General features: G+C 44.1%; 1 protein-coding gene across 3 annotated transcripts; it reads right to left on the minus strand.

Moving 5' to 3' along the window:
- Positions 1-1,473: 1,473 nt before the first annotated feature.
- LOC127341212 (protein RST1) lies at positions 1,474-20,019 on the minus strand. 3 transcript variants are annotated; one of them, XM_051367009.2, is made up of 24 exons: positions 19,282-20,019; positions 18,828-18,911; positions 17,486-17,762; positions 17,111-17,361; positions 16,378-16,549; positions 16,089-16,276; positions 14,041-14,141; positions 13,045-13,120; positions 12,471-12,602; positions 12,314-12,395; positions 12,040-12,112; positions 11,783-11,957; positions 11,420-11,550; positions 11,257-11,345; positions 10,963-11,051; positions 10,655-10,867; positions 10,072-10,149; positions 9,395-9,577; positions 6,903-7,757; positions 6,537-6,824; positions 2,708-3,346; positions 2,452-2,599; positions 2,166-2,287; positions 1,474-2,050 (listed from the first exon to the last, which is right to left on the minus strand). In XM_051367009.2, exons 1-24 carry the CDS (start codon positions 19,951-19,953, stop codon positions 1,688-1,690), a joined length of 5,481 nt encoding a protein of 1,826 aa, XP_051222969.1. In that variant the 5' UTR covers positions 19,954-20,019; the 3' UTR covers positions 1,474-1,687. The 3 variants fall into 3 exon arrangements, with proteins under 3 accessions (XP_051222969.1, XP_051222968.1, XP_051222970.1); XM_051367008.2 differs by having other exon boundaries at positions 16,089-16,279; XM_051367010.2 differs by lacking the exon at positions 19,282-20,019 and having other exon boundaries at positions 16,089-16,279; positions 17,486-17,562.
- Positions 20,020-20,568: the final 549 nt, after the last annotated feature.

Here is a 20,568-nt window from a genome sequence, read left to right on the forward strand (position 1 = left end):
CTATGATAGGCTCATGTTATACTTGAGGGGATAAAATAAAGTGATAGCGAAAGGACATGGCTTTGATAATTAAGATTGTTTGGCAGAATCTGCTAACCAGTACACCCCCATAGATATCATACTCAAAAAAGTGTAGCAAAGCAAAGGTTTCCTGAGACATCCAATTGGTTCCTTCATGGAAACATCCAGGCAAAGATGTGTGTAGGCAGTAGCCGCGCGGCTACACTTGACAGCATATCTGATCACAATATATAAAGGTAGAGATCCATTGAGATAGGAGAATCTACATGAAAGCTTAGAAGGTTTTAACGGCACTGCTAGCTAATCTGCAAAAGGCTCTTGGGCGAGTGGAAGGGGCGCACTAGCATATCGGCTATAGAACGAACAATAGAGATATTGATTCCGCTGGGTTCCTTTATTTCATTCGTCCGTACAAGGGTTGTGGGCTAGATGGAAGCTACCAACGTGCAAAAGTAACACCTAGCTATCTCGCTCTAGCTTGTATTTGACATTCTCTATTCGATCATTCTTCCTAATTTTCACTTTGTAGGAATATTCCATTTCTCTAATTACCATTTCCAATTGTATCATGCAAGCTGCACGATACATTTATTAAAGTTGTAGGCAGAACAGTGCTAGTTTCAGGGTAGCAATTTGTGACCGAGACTTCATGGGGAAAGGCTAAATGCAATGGACGTGCAAAAGAGATGATACTAGCCTTTCTGCAGTTAGTTCCTTTTCTATTTTTGGAAACACTGATAAGTTCTTAGGACATATTCCATCAAATAAAAAATCAACAATGACTTCAAAAGGAAAAGGCGCAGGAATTTAAGCATCAAATGAGTGCTTTCGTGGGGGGTCTTTCTGCAAGAATGAGAATCATTAGTAGTTTTTACTCTTATATTGATCGGTTGAATATTGATTTGATCTTTTTTTATAGAGCATGATATCAACATAATATAGAGCAGCACCATATTTGCATTGTTTTCTGAGGAGTAAGATTTGATTAGACTTTGTACCTGTCAGCCTGAAAGATGTAATGTTGCGGGATCAAATTCTGGAACCCTCAAACTAACCAACAATAGCCCTTAAAATACCGGTGGCGGGCATACCAGCGACCGGCAATCAACACTGCATTGGAAACCAATAGAGGCATCTACAAATGAAGCTCAGGTGAATCCCAATGAGGTTTTGACTCTAGACAAAGACTCTGCATGAACCATACCAAATGTGAGCGCATTTAGAGAAACATAGTTCAGAAATATATTGGGGAAAATAACCTCTTAAGGACAAGACAGTTGACATGATATATGACAAGGTTCACCTTTAATGAGGTCTAGGTAAACATACACAGCCTTTTCCATCTAAAGCTGAGGCCTGTGTTGACTCCTTTTTTTCAGCACTCGGCTCTTCCAAAATGTTTGTCAGTACGAAATTGTTACATAGTGCTATCAAATTCCCACAACACGGCAATTAAAATCTCAGGTTTTCTTCCACCAAATCAAGCTTACTCTAAGAACCATCACTCTTTGTGCCAAGGGCAAGACTGTTAAACTATTATATACAAAAAAAAAAAAAGGCACGGCTACGTCATCAGTCATCAGTTAAAACGGCAAAAATATCTGTTTAGACTAATTTTTATGGCATACAGAGTTTTAAATGAAAATCAGTTCTTATGATCATAGATTCATAATGCCTCCAGGTTTGCAAGCTTTAGCTGTTTATCTGCAGCCAAGTGATCTTCCACCGCGATGCATGTAGAGCGCAGCATGTTCGCAAGAAAAGTTGCGTTGTCAGCTTCACTTTCATGAATATGATCATAGCAAGAAAGGCCCTCTCCACGAGTCAATTGTTCTGCCCAAGTGTAGATGCGAGTGGTCAACAACCAGAGCTTGTCAGCGGCAGAGTTTCTAAGATCATCCCAAATGCTGCTGGAGAGAAAGGAAGGCAGGGTGACGGGAAAATCACTCAGTACGTTTGTTGGATTAACAATGAGAAGTGGCATATAGATACAACAGCTACCACAAAGCAGGCCAACAAAACGCAGTGCCTGAAATATCCACACAAAGAGGTGTGTGAGGCAATGCGTGACAGTAAGCAATGTATGTTCATATTTGAGATCATGCACTGTGAGGAGTGAGGACATATTGCAACTGAACATATACCGTGGAGGGATGAGCTGTAACACAGCCAGTATCTAATGCATCCAGAAGCCACTGCTTCTTTATACCGTTGTCAGCAGAGTATACAGCTGTGGCAACTTCAACAAGAACGTTCCACCAGACACCTGAAACAATGTTTGTTCATTAGCTTCATTGGGAGGAGGGTCGCCCGGCGGTAAAGAATAGAAAATATAAAAACTGAACACTACTCGGAAGAATGGCCCAACAACAAACAAGTAGGAAATTTTGAAGGATAAGTCAAAATCCGAGGGATGCAGTTGCCGGTTACCATCAGCTGGTGTACTCAGTATGGTAGTCTTTATGTTCCCCAGTTCAAGTGCAGAAACACAACCAGTAGAGCACAATCTTGCTCTGATGATAATCTTCTTTGCTGCATCAACATGTTCTCCTTCACCCAAGGATGCAGTATTGTGCACCTGATAGGAAAGGTGAATATGAAGTTGAAATAGACATTACATGGGATGTACAGAACTTCCTAGAAAAGTAACCAATGCAGAATTAGTTGCCAAGGCAAACTATAGCACCTGCAGCATATCATCCAGCCAACTTTTCGGAGCAACCATGAGACACTTGATAGCAGCAGACCACTCATCCATGAATTCAGGTTGACCATCATTACAGAGATTCAAGAGGGTTAACAAGCATTCGATGCATTTCTTAACATAAGAGAAACTATCAGACTCTTCAGAGATCAACTCCACCAGGCACTTGCAGATTCCTTTCCAGAAAGACATTCTTAACATGCTTCTCTGCTCAGAGGAGTAATCCAAGTATGATGACGAGAGGGAATAGAAGTACACAGTTAAATCATCATACAGTTTCTTCGATCTTGAATCAGAGAACAGCTTCATTAAGTGTGACAAATATTGGAGCAAAACAGACTGCATGTTCATTTCTAATCTCCTGAACCTGGGCAAGTCTGTTAGATCATCCAAAAACTGCAGAAGGGGACTGATATGATCAGCATGAGCTAGAGAAAAATATAAGCATTCTTCCCTTAATAATTTGGGATCTTGATGGTTGCTTGACGTATGAGGAATATGTGCCTCAACTTTCATGCACCGCCGTACTATAACCCCCCAGTCTATAACGGGCAGTCTAGGAGCTTTAGTAAGGCATTTCAGAACTGTTGCAATTGTATTTACTGGCACAACATCACCAGGCTGTAGATAAGAAAATAACACAAGTCAATAAAAGAAAACAAGAACTGCGCATCTAGCTCCACAACCCTATAAGTAGCAGAGCTGCAGAGGGTTCGCCCATAACGCCAAATTGTATACTTGCACTGCTAGGAAATATACAAGCAGTCAAGCACCATGACCCAAATTACCTGTCAAGTTCAAAACTTAGCATCCAATAATATGAATATGTGATGCACATCTATGTTTTTTTTATAATTGTTTAAGATGCATAAAAAGGTTAGCCCTAAACTAAAGTACCCACCCTTTGCATGTATAAAATCCACTCTCTTAGATCTCTGTATCAAATCCAAGAACAGAACAATATAAGATGCATGTTTATTAAGAGAAATGCAAAAAACGCCCTTATTGTACGGGATTGCACCATAAACCTCGACCAGCTGATCACGCCTTCCGCTGATCTAGCCGAGCTCGATGAGCCATTCTCCGAGGACGAGATCTGGGCTGCGATCAAGCGCCTACCCGCACGCAAAGCACCTGGGCCTGACAGATTCACCGCCGAATTTCTCCGCGCCTGTTGGCCCATGCTCAAACAAGACGTGCTCGCCGTCTTCCACCGTCTCGATGATCTACGCGGACGAGGATTCCATAGGATCAACCAAGCGCTGCTCACCCTGCTACCTAAACGCCCAGATGCCCAGACGCTTGGCGACTATCGCCCTATCAGTCTCGTGCACTTGATTGGCAAAGTCGTCGCAAAGGTGCTATCGCTAAGGTTGGCTCCGAAGCTCAATAGCCTAGTGAGCAAGAATCAGAACGCTTTCATCGGCGGCCGCAGCCTGCATGACAACTTCGTGCTCGTCCGACAGTCCATGCGCCTGTTGCATCATCTACGTGAGCCGAGAGTCATGCTGAAGCTCGATCTCGCCAAGGCTTTTGACACGCTATCCTGGGCGTTCCTCTTCGAGGTGCTCCGGCGGTATGGTTTCGGCGACAAATTCCTGGACTGGATTGCGATCATACTCTCTTTCGCAAGCACGCGTGTCCTGCTGAATGGCTGCCCTGGGCCACCGATCTGGCACCGCTGAGGGCTGCGGCAAGGGGACCCCTTGTCACCGCAGCTCTTCGTGTTGGCTGTGGACACCCTTGGGAGGCTGGTCACGCACGCGGCCACTGTCGGAATTCTACAAGGTCTCCACCCGACCAAGACTATCCCGGTAGTATCCCTCTATGCCGATGACGTGGTCATGTTCTGCCACCCCCACCGTCACCGATGCCAATGCCGTCAAGTCAATTTTGCACTTGTTTGGCAGAGCCTCCGGCCTACAAGTCAACTATGACAAGAGCGCAGCGACATTGCTGAACTGCGAGGAGGATGCTGCCACGGCGATCACCGCGACTTTGGGCTGCCAGTTAGCAGATTTGCCCTTGACCTATCTGGGCATTCCACTGACATTGCGGCCCCGCATTCCACTGACATTGCGGCGTCCTACCAGGGCCCAGTTCCTGCCCCTGGTGGCCAAGACTGCGGCTAAACTTCCAACTTGGAAGTCCAGGCTCATGGACAGATCGGGGCGGCTCATGCTCATCAAAGCCGTCCTGGCTGCAATCCCCCTGCACCAGATCCTGGTTCTACAGCCGCCAAAGTGCATCATCAAGATGCTGGAGAAGATACAGCGTGGATTTCTTTGGGAGGGCAGAGCCCAGGCTAGCGGTGGACACTGCCACGTCAATTGGCGCACTGTAAGCCGGCCAATCTCGCTTGGAGGCCTCGGCATCCATGATCTGGAGAGGGCTGGGCTGGCACTACGCCTACGTTGGCTGTGGCTCAGTAGAACCGACCAAGACAGAGCCTGGAGCGGCCTAGACTTGCAATTCACCCAGCAGGAGCGCTGCTTGTTCTTCGCCTCCACCTACATGATTGCCGGCGACGGGCAGACCGGCAGGTTCTGGGAGGACCGCTGGATTGACGGCCGCTCCGTCAGTCAAATCGCACCGGAACTGTATGCCTGCATCCCCAAGAGACGCCGGAAGGGAACGTCGATCGCCGACGGACTACTCGCGCACCGCTGGGCTCGTGATATCCAGGGTGTCATCGGCATCCGTGAGCTCGGCCAATACCTGCTGCTTTGGAGGAAGGTGGAGCAATTCACACCCACCAACCAACCAGATCAAATGATTTGGCGTTGGAATGCTAGCGGAACATATTCTGCCAAGACTTGCTACTTGAGCATGTTCCAAGGGTCCAAGAGCTGCAATGCTTGGAGACTGATCTGGAGAACCTGGGCACCGCCGCGAGTAAAGTTCTTCCACTGGCTTGCTCACAAGGACCGATGTTGGACAGCAGAGCGGCTGCAGAGACACGGCCTACAACACCATCCCAGATGTCTCCTATGCGATCAGGAACCGGAATCGATGCAACACCTACTGCTTGCATGCCCCTTATCAAGGCATGTCTAGCATGACACCTTGGCATTGCTTAGGCTCACCTGCAGGCCACCTGACAATGAGCCCACACTCAGCGAATGGTGGATCTTGGCGAGGCAAGCAACTCCGATGCAAATGCGCAAGGGTCTTGCCACTGTCACGCTGCTCATCCCTTGGCTCATTTGGAAACACCGAAACGCTTGCGTCTTTGAGGGAGAAAGGCCTACAGTCCAGCGCGTGTGTGAGCAGTTTAGAGTAGAAGCGACGCTTTGGGCGAGAGCCAGTGCGGCTGGCCTTCGCGATATCCTACCCACAGACTGGGATGTACACTGAATTCTGGCATCTGTGAGCCGCCTAGGTGGCTACCATCTGTAACCAACTCTTCTTTGCAATGAAATGAAACGCAATGTCATTGCGTTTTCTCGAGAGAAAAAACGCCCTTATGGGTGGGTTGCAAAGTATCCCAGCCGTCAATGTGCCTCTCTGGTTGATGCACTGGTAGGGATACTTACATGAAATATAAAATTTAAGCAGTAAAATATATTTTCATGATCACCTACTGAATCAGTAGGCAAAAGAATTCGCATTCAAGAGTCGAGAAAAAAAAAGGGAACAAGAATGTCTATTTCACATCACCAGCTTGTGTTTTTCCAATGCACATCTTACCTAGGTAAACTGCTAAGATGAATAAAGCATACTCTCTATTTCTAGGATGTTCAACATAAAAGCCTGATCCTAATAAACGAGAGTTCCAAGTCATACTTTTCAGGAAAGATTCAGATCAAACCTTTTCGAAGTTAAGATCCCTCAACCAGAGACTTAAGTTCCACACTAAGCTTTCTGGAGATAAACTTGTTGAATCAATGGAAATTCTTTGAGAAGAATCATCATCATGAAGACTCTGATTCTTTAATAACCACCTACTTCTAAGAAATGATATAGCCCATGCAGCATAATTTTGTATCTGATTATCCTCTGCATCCTTGGCAAGAAGAGAGATTTCCTGAATCATTGCCGTTGAAAGAGTCTCACCAACAGGACTTGTGAGTAAAGGACCTCGCAACAAAGATGACTCCTGCTTCCATAAAGAAACACATTATACTAACGATTACAGAAAAGTAAATACTTAAGGTATGCGGCCAAGGAGATAGACCTTCTCATGCTTTATCTGCGAATTCATGGATTTCGAACAAATCCCAATGAGGTCTCCAGCACCTGCACCAAATGCATTGACAGCACCAAACATGCCACCCAAATGTACAAGAGGAGGATATGGATGGGTGTATATATTTCTAAGAATGTCGAGGAACTTTTTAACATCAGCAGATTTCATGGAATGCACACCATCATTCAGTATGCAAGACAGCAAAGATCCAGCACCAATACAGACAGCCATCAATAAATTCTGAAAGACAGATCCAGATTTCTTGAGGTTCAGGAGTTCAGTAGCTAAAGAAGTGTAGCGATTGAACAGAGCATCCAGATCATCATTCAGTAATTCCACTCTCTGGCAAAATGCTATGACAGATGGAAGGGCAAGACAAGATCCCATACATAGTGATACTGAATTTATTTCACCAAATAATTCAGAGCTTGAATCAACATCTGGTATCCATGATATCAATATGTTCTTGAGTTCAATAACATCTTCATAAGCTCCAAGCCTGTATAGAGCAATAACAGAGTTTCCCAGACCAAGAACCAGTCCTGCAATAGCCCAGGGGTCATCATCTAAGCTACCATAATTTTCTTCCATTCCTTCCATGGAGAATATTCCACAAACACTTAGTTTCTTGAGGGAATAACATGAGGATGGACATAGCTTCACTATTGAAGCAGTCATAGTGTGAAGAATTTCTTTAACTGATGCACGCTCCTTCAGTTCTGAAGTTGCTTCTAATTCTGAATCGGCTGTACTTTCTGCTCTGGTTAAAAGACCTTGGCAAGCATAACCTAATCCCAGTCCACAAGCTCCTTTTACAAGACAACTATCAGTTTTTGAGATAACCTGGATATGAAAGGGCATAGGACATGATGAGAAACATTTTTTTAAACGGGAAGAGGGGTCTCAAAGGACCCCGACCGCTGCATTTATATCATCATCGGTGGAACATATTTTACATAGAGGACCTCAAAAATAAAGAAAAATACAGCTTGGCCCTTAATTTTCGCACCGAAGACCCTCAAACAAAATGTGGAAAAGCAATTGAGTCCAGGTCTTCTTGCAGGTCCTTCTCCACTGATTCCTTGACGAAGCAACCGAACACGGTCAACCGCAGCACTACCGGGGATATGGCCACTTGGGTGGAGCAGCGAGAGCACACCGCCTAGGAGCCAGAGGGCCTCCAATTTGGCACGATGACCTGGAGGTTGAACACCTTTCGCCAGCTTGCTGGCGACCAGGGTGGGAGTGGCTGCCCCACAGCCATGAGTTTCAGCAGACGGAAATGCTTGACTTACAGACGAAGTGTACCGTGCCTGTGGATGGCGGGGTGGTTGCTACAAAATCTGCGGCATCAATTATGCACTGACACATCAGTCCGTAAGAAAATTTACGTAAGAGTCTATCTGTAGGTGTAGCATTACTGTTCAGCAGCTGGATGGCAGATGGCTGTCAAGGATGCGCTGCTGAGGGTAAACTCCCGAAGATCTGGAGCGGCTGCCCTTCAGCCATGGTGGTCGAAAGCAAGCATACCGTCAAGATTCGCTTCCATGTGAAGCAGCATCCGAGCCACCTCCCGCCAAACTCCAGATCTGCAGAACGTGGTCCTGGTCCTCTTATTCCCCTCGCCTCCATGGCCGGCCGGACGAAGCCTCGCAGCACCACTCCGTGCAATCAGGAGATGGCCAAAACCGCCCTTATTCAAGGGGCTTCCTGCCTCAGCAACTCCTACGTTGGCCTCCCACCTCAGGAGCTCGCCGGAGAAACTCAAGGACGGCCTACCAGCGCCAAGCGGTGGCACACCGGAAGGAGTAAGCCTGACGGCATCTCGCCAATCGCCATGGGGGCACACACTACAAACCCTAAACCTAAACCTACAGCGAGAAGAACTATCCCTACTATATACAGAGGAGCCCAGCAATCATCTCCAGCTCCACTCCGACTGGCAAGGCAGGAGGAGAAGAATAGGAGTTGCGCGACTCTCAAGGTCTGGGTGAGTAGAGAGGAGAAAGGAAATGACAGCCCCCAGTGCCGCGTCGATGAGAAACTTATTATGACATAATTCGAAGTTGAAGGTATACTCGTTATATCAAATAATAATATTCCAAAAACAATGTCAAAAAATGAGCTGCCATCAACCCCAGCAAGTGTCAGCATTAACATCTTCAACTGAATGAGCATATACTAGGCACTGTTGGCTGCATTAAGCAAGGCACCATAAGCTCCTAACATTATGTGTAGGCTAGTGGCAAGCACCGAGCAGTCTGTCACAAACATATGTATGGCAACTAGGTATGCAAGTGACATGAATGTTGGTAACTGAATGTTAGGCATGTGAGTGACATAAATGCCAGTAACTGAATGTTTGTGTGTGAACTTAAATCAAGAAACAAATCACAGGTATCTAGTTCTACACTTTCTCAAAAAAAAAATACCAAACCTAGCAAATAAATTCTAATATCAAGAAGAGCAAGATCATGTACCTCAAAGAGTCCACTGACAACCTGAAGCTTGCTCTTTTTGTCCGTGGGATGAAAACAATTGAATATTAGTCCCAAGGAGACAGCTGCAGACCACTGTTGGTGCTCATGCTCATATTGGAGTAACCATTTTAAGAGAAAATCAGATGCAGATGAGACTACTAGATGGGCAGTTGGAGGAACAACCTGCCAATAAGATATGATGACAGCAATTACATCAAAATCAAGAACCACCCAGCAACACACATGAAATACTAGGGATGCAGACTCTATTCGTCCACACTAGAACCCTAAAAGTGAGCCAAGAGTAGTAACGCTTAAAGCCTTTAATCGGAGTACCACTCACAGGCACTGTGGCATTTAAAAACACCACAGTTTTTTTTTCTTTCTTTGTAAGAATGTAGATAGATAAAGTTAAAGACTTAACCATAAATATAGAAAAAAGAGCCCCAGATAATTGAACAAACTTCACAGATTCATATCCTGCATCCAGCAGTAATGAGTGCATTCTATATCTGAGGCATGAGATACTACATCCAAAATTCAACTGGCCACATGATGTTGAAAGGGAGACGACTAAAAACATGTGGCACTAAAATCATCGGTACTACATCGTACTACTGCAATCACAAGCACTCTTTTGCAAATGACTAAAATGTCAAAAAAAAAGAAAAACTTACCAAGCACAGTGCTCCAATTGCAAGAGTAATGTTAACTGCAACTCTAGGATTAGATACAGGGACGCACTTGCACAGAATCTGCAACCAGAATTTGGAAAACTTGAGGAAAAAAGTTACCATTAACAGAGAAATGGAGCTAACTTTGTTCATGAAAGTACAAGGAGGGAAAGGAAGATAGGAAGATGAAATGGATGAATGCATGTGATAGTAAAATCCTGATAATTACAACTAAATGAACCAATCACTACTTAGCCTATGTAAAAATTACAAAAACACTCCACAGATTGTGACTATTTCAAGTCAGCACATTGTCAAAAAAAAAAAAACACTAGAGTATTTCAATAAGCACAAGGCATGACATGTACTGATGTACTTCAAAGACTGCATACATACAAACATAGAAATGGTTGTTGGAAAATCAGAAAAAAAAACCTAGGCTATTAGTGTGTGCATCAGCGCGTCATCATCAACTGGCACTCAGTAGAATTTGTGGCAGGTTCTAGAACAGGTTTTCTCGAACAAGGACATCTATAAAATAAATAAATCAATAATAAATGAATACGCTAGAGATATATGTACACACCTTAAATATATCGTTGGCTGCTTTTAAAGGTTTGTTCAGCTTTGAAGATTCCTTAGTGTCAAGCAAGGCTACAACTGCCTGCATCCAATGGGAAACAAATGATTTCCATGAATGCAGTGCAAAAAGAGCTACCACCATGTTTCTTGATATAAACATTGATTCAGCCATATCAACTAATGCTTGCTCATAAGCAGCATGTACTCTTGGCAAATCCTGCAAATAAATAAATGTAACTGATTAATATAGTATATAAAGGATGCACATTTTGGTAATTAAAGATAAGAACATGCAGCTTCAAAGACTACTACCTTAGATTTCCCTTCACGGACGATGTCGTCTGGGGTGTAATTGATAGTTAAAAGAGCTGCACCAGGCAACCGATGTTGTGCCGATTTTTCTACAATTCGAAAAGTTTAGAGGATTAAAAGCTGAAGCCATTATCAGACTGTGTTAAACATAGAACAGAACAAACTACATATAGTTTCATATTTATAACATTAAAAGGACAAGTATTTGAAGAAACATGATACAATGGACAAAATATCAAGCTCCACATATTTACTTCTATAAAATTTTAATTCATTTGGATCCAGCAAGCATACGTTTAAACACGGCCTGAGGGAGAACGTCCAATAACTTCTCAAATTTATGCACCGTGGTTCTTTTCTCTGCAGTCACTCTACGGCGGTTTCTGTGTGTAGGGAAAACCCCAGTTAAGGATGTACATAAGCATCTGAACTGAGAACTTTCAGAAAATATACTAACATGTGCTCAAATTTGATAATCTCAACTTGAAAGTTCTCCATGGCTTTCAGAACTTCAAGATTATGTTCATTAGTAAAGCACTCGTGGTTTCTTCTCAAGAAATCAGGGATGGAATCTTGAATAAGTGAGACCTGAAAATACCAAAAAAAAAAAAAAGATAATGTGCAGAAGCTTAGGATACTTTTTCAGTAAGTAGAGAAGTGAAGTTATAGTTACAACAGACACAACATGTGGCTAATTTACCAAGGGAAACTTGCAAAATGCCAAATGTTAGGAAGATCCAAATTAAATGAAAAGGAATGTGTAGTCAAAATGTTACAAATATGCACATGCAGACAATAGCTCAACAAAGTGCAGCATAACCTTGTACTGGGACAAGGATTGAAAAGCAGCTCCTCTTGCTTTAATCCAAAGACGATCAGCTTCAGCGTTATTTTTCTTATATGTGCCAATGCTCCACAACGTTTGTATCAAGTTCTTTGATGTTTCAGAATAAGCTTCAGCATCCATTGCTCCCCATCTCAACAGAATGCATAGGCTGAAAAAGGGAAGGAAAGGAGTAAAAACAAACTAAACAGTTGTGCACATTTGGATTAAATGCAACATTCTGGTGGTCTTACCTATTTGAAACCGTGGGATCAATTGAATAATCCAGCAGGTCCTTTGATATGACTCTCCAGGCAGTATAGAAATCTGCAGACATGTGAGCTCCTTGCCTCAGAAGTGAAGTTCGGAAGACATGACTTCCTTTTGCTCAATAAAATAAAGACACGATTTCTATTCTTTCTATTCCACCATATTCTTTGCTAGCTTTATGATGACATTGCTTCGTATAACATTATATTCTGAACAGGTCAACAATCTAATGAATCAAGGGATGATCAGAGATCTTACCTATGACATCAGCCTCACAGAGATAGGAGAGGCTCTCCAGGCCAAGAGCTTGAACTACAGAATCACGGCTCTCAATACAAGACTACAAGGGAAGTGTTAGAAAGCGGACCAAGTCAATAATACATGGTCAGCCAAGAAAGGTCACAGAAATACACACCGAGACAGATAATATGAGATCGACACCTCTATCTGGGTTCTGCTTGCAAACATCACGCAATGATGCAGCAATACTTGTGAGAACTTCTTTGTCGGTAGTGAAGCTGGAAAATGCTTCAGGCTCCAGAATTCCCTATTTCAGAAATCAGATGTTAGTGCTGATCTTGTAAACTGTAACAGAATAGAAGAAAAAACGCAGATTGATTTTTTTTAATTAATCATACTAATGGCATGTGTATCTTCAAGAACATTAAATGGAATGTTCAAGACTGGAAAAGAGCCTCTATTATTTTGTTTACATGACATGGTGCTATTTAGCATCTTCACATTTTCATACTTCAACTGGAACTCTAGGGAAAGGCGGCATGATGATCCACTTATCAGTCTTGACAGGATAATGTTTAAAAATACGCGACACAAAGGCACAAAATTATCACTCTAGTCATTCAAACCTACTTCAGTGGTATGCATAGGATTTCAATACTTTGTATCATAAACACTCATAAGAGGTGTATTAGAACTCTTGATAATGGAAAAAAAAAACAAGACTCTAAATTCAACTTAAAGTGTCTTACTTGTAAGTTTGGGAAAGCCCAGTCTGTGATAATCCATATCTTGCAAAGCAATCGAACAGCAATAGCATATAAAATCCTGCACGAGACCAAACGGAAGTAACATGATGAAAACAAATAATATCATGTAATACAAAATAATTCTTCTTTTCTTAATACATCAAAGCAGTAGGAGCCTTTCCTACTGTTAAAGGTTCAAAAAAATAGAATATTATGGCAGCAGCACATATCATAGTAATGATATTGTGCATAAGGTATGTGTTCTCTTGATATATATTAGACAGGCTCCTAAGAAACCATGTATGATATCTTGGCAAATTGTTTACTTGTTACTGCATGGCAAAGACTCACAGACAACCTTTAAAACTTCCACGTCATTTTCTGGCTATGTGCGAAAAAACGGTGATGCATGGAAAAGACTCACAGTAACCTTTCAGACTCACAGGCAAATTGTTTAATTGTTACTGCATGGCAAAGACTCACAGACAACCTTTAAAACTTCCACGTCATTTTCTGGCTATGTGCGAAAAAAAGGTGATGCATGGAAAAGACTCACAGACAACCTTTAAAACATGCATCTCATTTTCTGGCTATGTGCTAAAAAACAGCGCTGCCATGTTCACACTGTCAGCTGCTTCTTATTCTTAATTTTTTTCTTTTCTTTTCCTTTTTTCTGTATTTCATGAAAACTGAAAAGCTTTGTGTCTCGACATATTGATAGGAAAAGATTTTGTACAAGCCCAAGAAAGGGCAACACCCGAGATTCAATAATCATGTTTTTTTCTGAAACTGCCCAGTCCATGTTGGAAATGGGTTGATACATGCCATTTGCATGATGAGTTATGTTTCCCAATGTATGAAGAGGAGTTTGTAGACAATTTATAAGAAAAGATGAAAACAATGTGTATGCACTCCACGCCAGGACAAGCAAATAAAAAAAGATCCATAAGGAAATGTGCTCAGTGATGTCAAAATTGGACAAGGAATCGAGTTACTTACGGCTTTGCATCCTTTTTAAGCATTGGCGATATAAATTGCAGAGCAAGTGGAAGCACAAAACCATGTGTAGCAAGTGATGGCAACGACTCTAGCAAACTGAGCTGCAAATGATAGAGCAAATAAATGTCAAGTATTTCCTCCGTTTGCAGTTTTTCTAGTTATGAGATACTGATATGAACCAAGATACACGGTTACCCTTTCCAAAGGGACACTCAATTTGGCCACTAAGATAAGGTATCAACCTCTGGGAATTAACCCATGTCACATCAAACATACCCAAGTATTGAAGCAAATAACAGACGATTAATTATTCCAATCTCTAGTTTTTAACTAATGATACAGCAGTCATCTGAGGGAACAAGACTGCACAGGTGCTGCAGGCTGCAGCAACCCATTATGAAGGGTACCAACACTGCTTCTACATCAAGGATGCTATGGGTCTGTTTGTTTGGGCTGCAGCTTTTGAAAAGCAGCTGTGGCTGGTGGGCTGTGAAGAAGCAGCTGTGAGAAGCAGCTGTTGAAAAAGAAGATTTGATGTTTGGCACGAGAGCTTTTTATAGCTACTGCTCTTCGTTTTATGAGTGAAATGTCTGAAATGCCCCTAAGTGGTGAAGATGTTATATAAATGCTCATTTGAAACGAATTAGCTATCTCCCACTGTTTTACCGAAATATTTTATCAAAATAATTGGAAATGCCTTTTTCTGAAATAATTTTAGCTTTTGGGTTATAAGTAAAAGAAATAAGTAAATAGTTGGAAATGCCTTTTTCTGAAATAATTTTAACTTTTGGGTTATAAGTAAAAGAAATAAGTTTTTGTAATCACTGTAAACAATATCCATAAGGCTCTGTCTCACTGTCTGGATGGTCAAACTGACGAACTGAATCAACATATACAAATCAATATTTTACTATCTCCGGTGTAGGGAAGTGAATCAATATTATACACTTAGCAAATGCATCAAATACACTTCAAAAGATCATCAAATCCACTAGCAGCGTGCGTAGGTTACAGATCCGGTCAGGGAGTAACTGCTACAGATCGGAGATCCCGTGTCGTGCGGGTTGCTTCTGGAGGTCGACGAACCGGATGAGGAGCAGCGACTCTGGATTTGGGCGGAGCTTCAGCCGAGCGCCATGGCGAGGCGACGGGACCTACCTGCAGAGAGGAGAGGACGGCGGCCGGCGGGAACGAGCTCCACCCGTCGTCCGCGACTTGGAGGAGGCCGGGAACGGAGATGGGAGGCCCAACGGCTCGAGATCCTCTCGCCGGCGGCCGACGGAGCCAAGATCGACCCGCGGGCAGCGGCGAACGGCGTCTCGCAGAGCTCCTGTGAGCGTCGGCCGGCGGGGATAAGCTCGACCGCGCGGCTGATTTGGGGATGGAGGGAGTTTTAGGAGGCTAGGAATGGGGCAGGGGAGGAGAGCTTGCACTGCGGCGGCGTGGAACGGCGGCGGCGGCGAACCCTAACCCTAGCCTTGCCATGGCACGGACGGGAGACAGGGGAAAATGAAAAGGGGGGCGGTCGGGTCAACTCTTGTGCACTGACCCTTCGGTATATATGGAGTGGCAATTGCTTTGAAGTTTGTCTAAAGTAGAGAGGGTATTTCCGTCTGATGCAACTCGGGAAGCAGGCAAAAGCGGTGGAAGCACCTCGTGACTAGCTTTCCGTCGCGGCCGGCCTCGCAGTTCATTTTCTCACCGCGCTTGTGGCAAGCGCTTTTCAGTTTTTGCCTGTTTGTTTGGGCTTCCGCTTTTCTGATCCAAAAGCAGAAGCAGAAGCCCAAACAAACACAGCCTATATCTCACTCCTGATGTCCAGATTCTACGATGTTTACCGCTTACACATGTGGGCTCCCTATTTGCAACATATATTAATTAAAATAGTGAAGATCAGTGTCAATGTAGTGTGAGTTGTGTTATTAGGATTTTGCGTCTAGTGTGATGTCCATTCTGGTGTGTTTTAATGTCTTTATTTATACTTTCATGTATTCATAAACCAACAGCAGCACACAAATGGAGGACAAAGATGAACTTACAGTACTCACCAAGCTATTTGTTGATAAGTTATCATTGCTGTAAATAATCTTGCAATAGAAGAGGATAACTAGCAACAGTGGCATTCCCAATTTCGGATCTGATGCTCCAAGAATACCCAAGGACTGAGCAGCAGAAGTACCAAGTTTTGGGTGCATTACCAAAACAGATACTGCAGAGCTTAGAAGGGATGACATTGCTACTGCAAGTAATTAGGAGTGAAGTTCATACCTGTTTTAAGGATTACGTAAAGAGAAACGAAAATGCAATATATGAAAAAGTACAGGTACATTTGTCAACCTGATGACATCTTTTTTGAAGATGAGCCATCCAGCGCAAGCTTTTCTCTGGCAAGGACTGACAGATACTCATTTGTTTCCTCTGTCCAATAATTAGCTTCCGAATAGTTGGCAGACGACTCAGGCAAACCCTTGCAAGTTGCATGCTTCGTAAAAAAGAAACCTGAAGCAGACTGCAACATGAAAGACGAATTAATACAAACATATATCTGAGCTACAAACACATGGTGAACCAGCTATGAAGTCAAAGCAGCATTTCTGGGGACAGAAGTTGAGCGCAAGGTGCAAAAACAATGGATAGACTAATATCTACATGAAATGTCATTTTCTTTCTTCCAGATTTGGTTGGTTTGTAACATCCTCAGAACAAAACAGAACTCTCTTCATGGACTGGGTCTATGTCTATGTGTTTAGTAAGGTAATGAGTAGTAATTACGTTGGGTGATGTCAGATATGTTTAAACATCCAAAAATGTTATAGACATTATACTCAGATTTTGAAACTGATTCTCATGTAGATTAATGAATATATTTCATTCGCAAAAAAATGCCACATCAGCAGCTCAATTATTGAGGATGCAGAGTGTTGGATAATTGGATTCCCACCTTCTGGAAATTCAGTTTTCAATGTGTGCGGAAGGAACAAAAAGGTCACACACACATAAAAGGGGGTAAAACGAGCAGAGTCGCATCATTAAAGCAGCATAGCAAAAAAAAACAAGGGGTAAAAATTACCTGAGACCATAGATGATGTACAAGTTTAGGAAGGATAAAGGTAGGTTTGCTTATGTGGTGAACCATTGAAAAATCTTGTTGCTCTGACGAACAAGAAGCAGGTAACTCCAAAACAAGCAAGCTAAATATTGACAGGACATGGGATGCCACTTCTTTAACATATCTCGATGGAGAAATAACAAGGTTGATAACTGGCAGAAGACAGAGAAGCTCCTCACTGAAGTGATGTACTGATTCATTTGTTTTGAGCGCTGCAACCACAAAACATCAAACAGTATGAGGAGCCAAGTTCATAGTGTCTGCAACATGAAAGAAAATCAAGCTGCAGGTTGCAGATAAGAGGGAACAGTGGGGTTCTCAAAATTAGGGATGTACCATTTTCATGTCTCCATTCAATCAGAAAGGCCAGAAGTTTCAATCCAGCCAGTTGCTCATGTTCAAACTCCAACCCACTGAGAATGCAAGAAAGAGAACTGAGAACACCAGAAATTTCCGGCAGATAGCATAAACCAATGTCCTTTTGCACCGAAAACAAATATTTTGATAATCCAAGAACTACACCAGCCATTCCGAGGAGCTGGTGATGAAGTGAACATTGCGACAGAAGTGTTTCTACCAAATCCACACTACTTGCTTGGGCATCATAGGATGGCTGTTAAATGAAGCAAGTTATAGCACATTATGATTTACTATTGATACATAGAACTATACAAGGATTAAACTAAAAAAAAGGACCCTGTGAGGATATAACTAGCTGGACAGTTATCTACCTGACTACCTACCTCCTGTTCCACCAATGGATGATGAAACATAGAGGAGGCTCATGTGTAATTCAACGCTAGTTTTATCACTGTGAGTTTCAGTAGCTAAACTAGGAGACTGATGCAATTGTACAAGAGAAAAAACAGTGGGCAGCTAGAGTGTGTTCATCGTACAGCCAAACTACTCGTACCTTTGGCACTCCAATAGCAAGAAGTATGCCATAACAATAACAATCATACAACTACACATGGCAATGCTTCAGCTTTTCTTTCTAAAAAAGTTTACTATTAATAGCCCAGATACATGGCATTGGAATTAATACGCAAGAACTCACAAATAATTTAATCATAGAATATTTCAATGGGAATATATAACTAATGGTAGACTATTGTTTGCAATGTCAACTACTCCCTCCGGTCGAATTAAATCGACGCGAGCTGGGCAGCGAGAATTGCTTAGGTACACACATAAGCGACGTCAATTAAACCAGACCAGAGGGAGTACAAGTTAAGATATTAAATCAGACAACCAAAGAAGAATAAGAGAAAAAGTTCAATGTTGCAGTTCTCCAATATAACATTTGTATCGATACTGTTTTGGTAGTGTTAGTATAACGGCATAACACAAGTGCAGCACCATACTGATCAGCACGTAGGAAGCATAACATTCAGTATAAACAAACCCAGGCCAAGTGGGCGAGTTCATTAAGGCAACTTCATAACCTTCCCAGTCAGGGTGTGGTGTTTTTTTTAGGGAAACCCTATTCCACTAGCGATCATACAAAAAATAGAGAAAAATAGCTCTCCATCTATTTAAGAACTCCTATGTCCCTGTAGATAAAGGGCAGAAGTGAACTGCTCATTTTAGATAACATGGCTGGGATTTTAAAATATCAGTTAGCCATGAATACACTTATCCACACAAGCAATGTTGAGAAAATGGCAGAGAGCAGTACCTTCTGAGCATGAGCTAACTTCCTCAGCAATATGACATAAGCATCCACCAAGCACTCCACAGAACTAAGCCAGAGCCGTGCTTCCTGAAGAAAAAGAAACGCAGGCAAATGTATGCTCAGAGACTCAGAGTAAGCTAATTTCCCCTTTGAGGCTTCGACAATTGCAAAATAACATGTCCAGCACATTCCCAGTTATGCACTTATGCATAGTGAGCTACATGAACTACACGTGTGTTCCTGCAATGTGCTATATCTACTGATCCCAACTAAACGATAACAGTATCATCCATAAGAAGAGGAAACAAGCACACCCACAATTGTTTGCACACCACAATCGTCCTCGTCAGGGAAACAAAACGCAAAACGACTTGGCTATGTGCCCTAGATTCCTGGCAGCATTGCCAGAAAACTGACTGCTAACATCAATAGGGAACCAATAGAGCAATACGCATACCTCTTCACCCCGGCGGCCGAAATGCAGCAAGCTCTCGCCGACCAATTTCAGCAGTGGGACCGCGGCATCTGGTTTCGCCGCTGCGGTGGCCGCAGCTCCGGCAAGTGCGCCGATCAAATCCCGCGCGAACGCGGCGTCCCCTTTCCTCACCACAGCGAACATGACGAACGGCCTCAGGAAGCCCACCACGCCGTCGACCCCCTGGGCGACCATCCTGGCGGCCTGCCGCGGCAGCTCCGCGCGCGCGCCGTCCGCGCCCGACGCGAGAGCCTGGACGAAGGGGTGGTTGTGGGGCGGGAAGCGCGAGCCGGAGCGGAGGGCGCAGGAAACGAGCGCCGCGACGGCCTTGACGAGGCATGAGGCGAGGCGAGGGGACGGGGAGGCGGAGAGGGGCGCGAGGAGGAAGGGGAGGGCGTGGTCGGGGGCGAGGAGGTCGGCGCGGGAGGCGGCGAGGCGGGCGAGCGAGGCGGAGGCGTAGGCGGCGACGGCGGCGTGGGGGGAGGCGAGGAGGGAGGAGATGCCGTCGTGGGCGGCGGCGGGGAGGGGAGCGGGGAGGGTGAGGAGGTGGCGGAAGAAGGCCGCGACGGCGTGGCGCTGCAGCGCGGGGTCCGGGACGCGGGTGCGGTCGACGAGGCGGGAGAACGCCGCGGCGCCGGACGAGGCGGAGGCCATGGCGATGCGGTGGCCGGGGACGGCGATGGCTGTTGTTGAGTGTGGACTATTGGACTATGGAAAGACCAGGAGTCCAGGAGCAAGTAGGCTAGGCCCTTGTTGCTGCCCAGCCCATACTATCGATCATAGCCTGGCTGGGCCTAATCTTCTATTCCCTCAGGGCTTGTTTGGTTACTCGAATTCCGGCGGGTTCCCGGCCTTTTTCTGGGGAGATTTTTCTCCTAGTCCGGAGATCGGGAATATAATCCCGGAGTTTTGCTCATGTTTCAGTCTATTCCCGGTCGGGAATATTTTCCCAGGGAATTTTGGTCCCAACAGCCAAACGAGCCCTTAAGGAAATGTGCGGCCGCTTCATGAGGCAGCTTGGGGCATAATTGGTTGCTCGCACGATGTGGATAGTGAGAGCATCAAAGAAGTTCTAGGTCAAACCAAGAGGAACGTTCGAATCGGTAGTTTCTAGAGCCACCCTCGTGGTTGCTTACCTGGAGCCAAAACACGGCGTCACCTACATGAGGTGTAGCGACCATGAAGATGGTGTGAGATCCTGCGCTGCAGCCGAGCGGCAGTATTTCAGTCATCCTACGCCGAAACCCTCCTCTTATTTCTACTCCCTCC

Source organism: Lolium perenne, chromosome 3 (assembly GCF_019359855.2).
Source record: "Lolium perenne isolate Kyuss_39 chromosome 3, Kyuss_2.0, whole genome shotgun sequence".
Classification (NCBI taxonomy): Eukaryota; Viridiplantae; Streptophyta; class Magnoliopsida; order Poales; family Poaceae; genus Lolium; species Lolium perenne.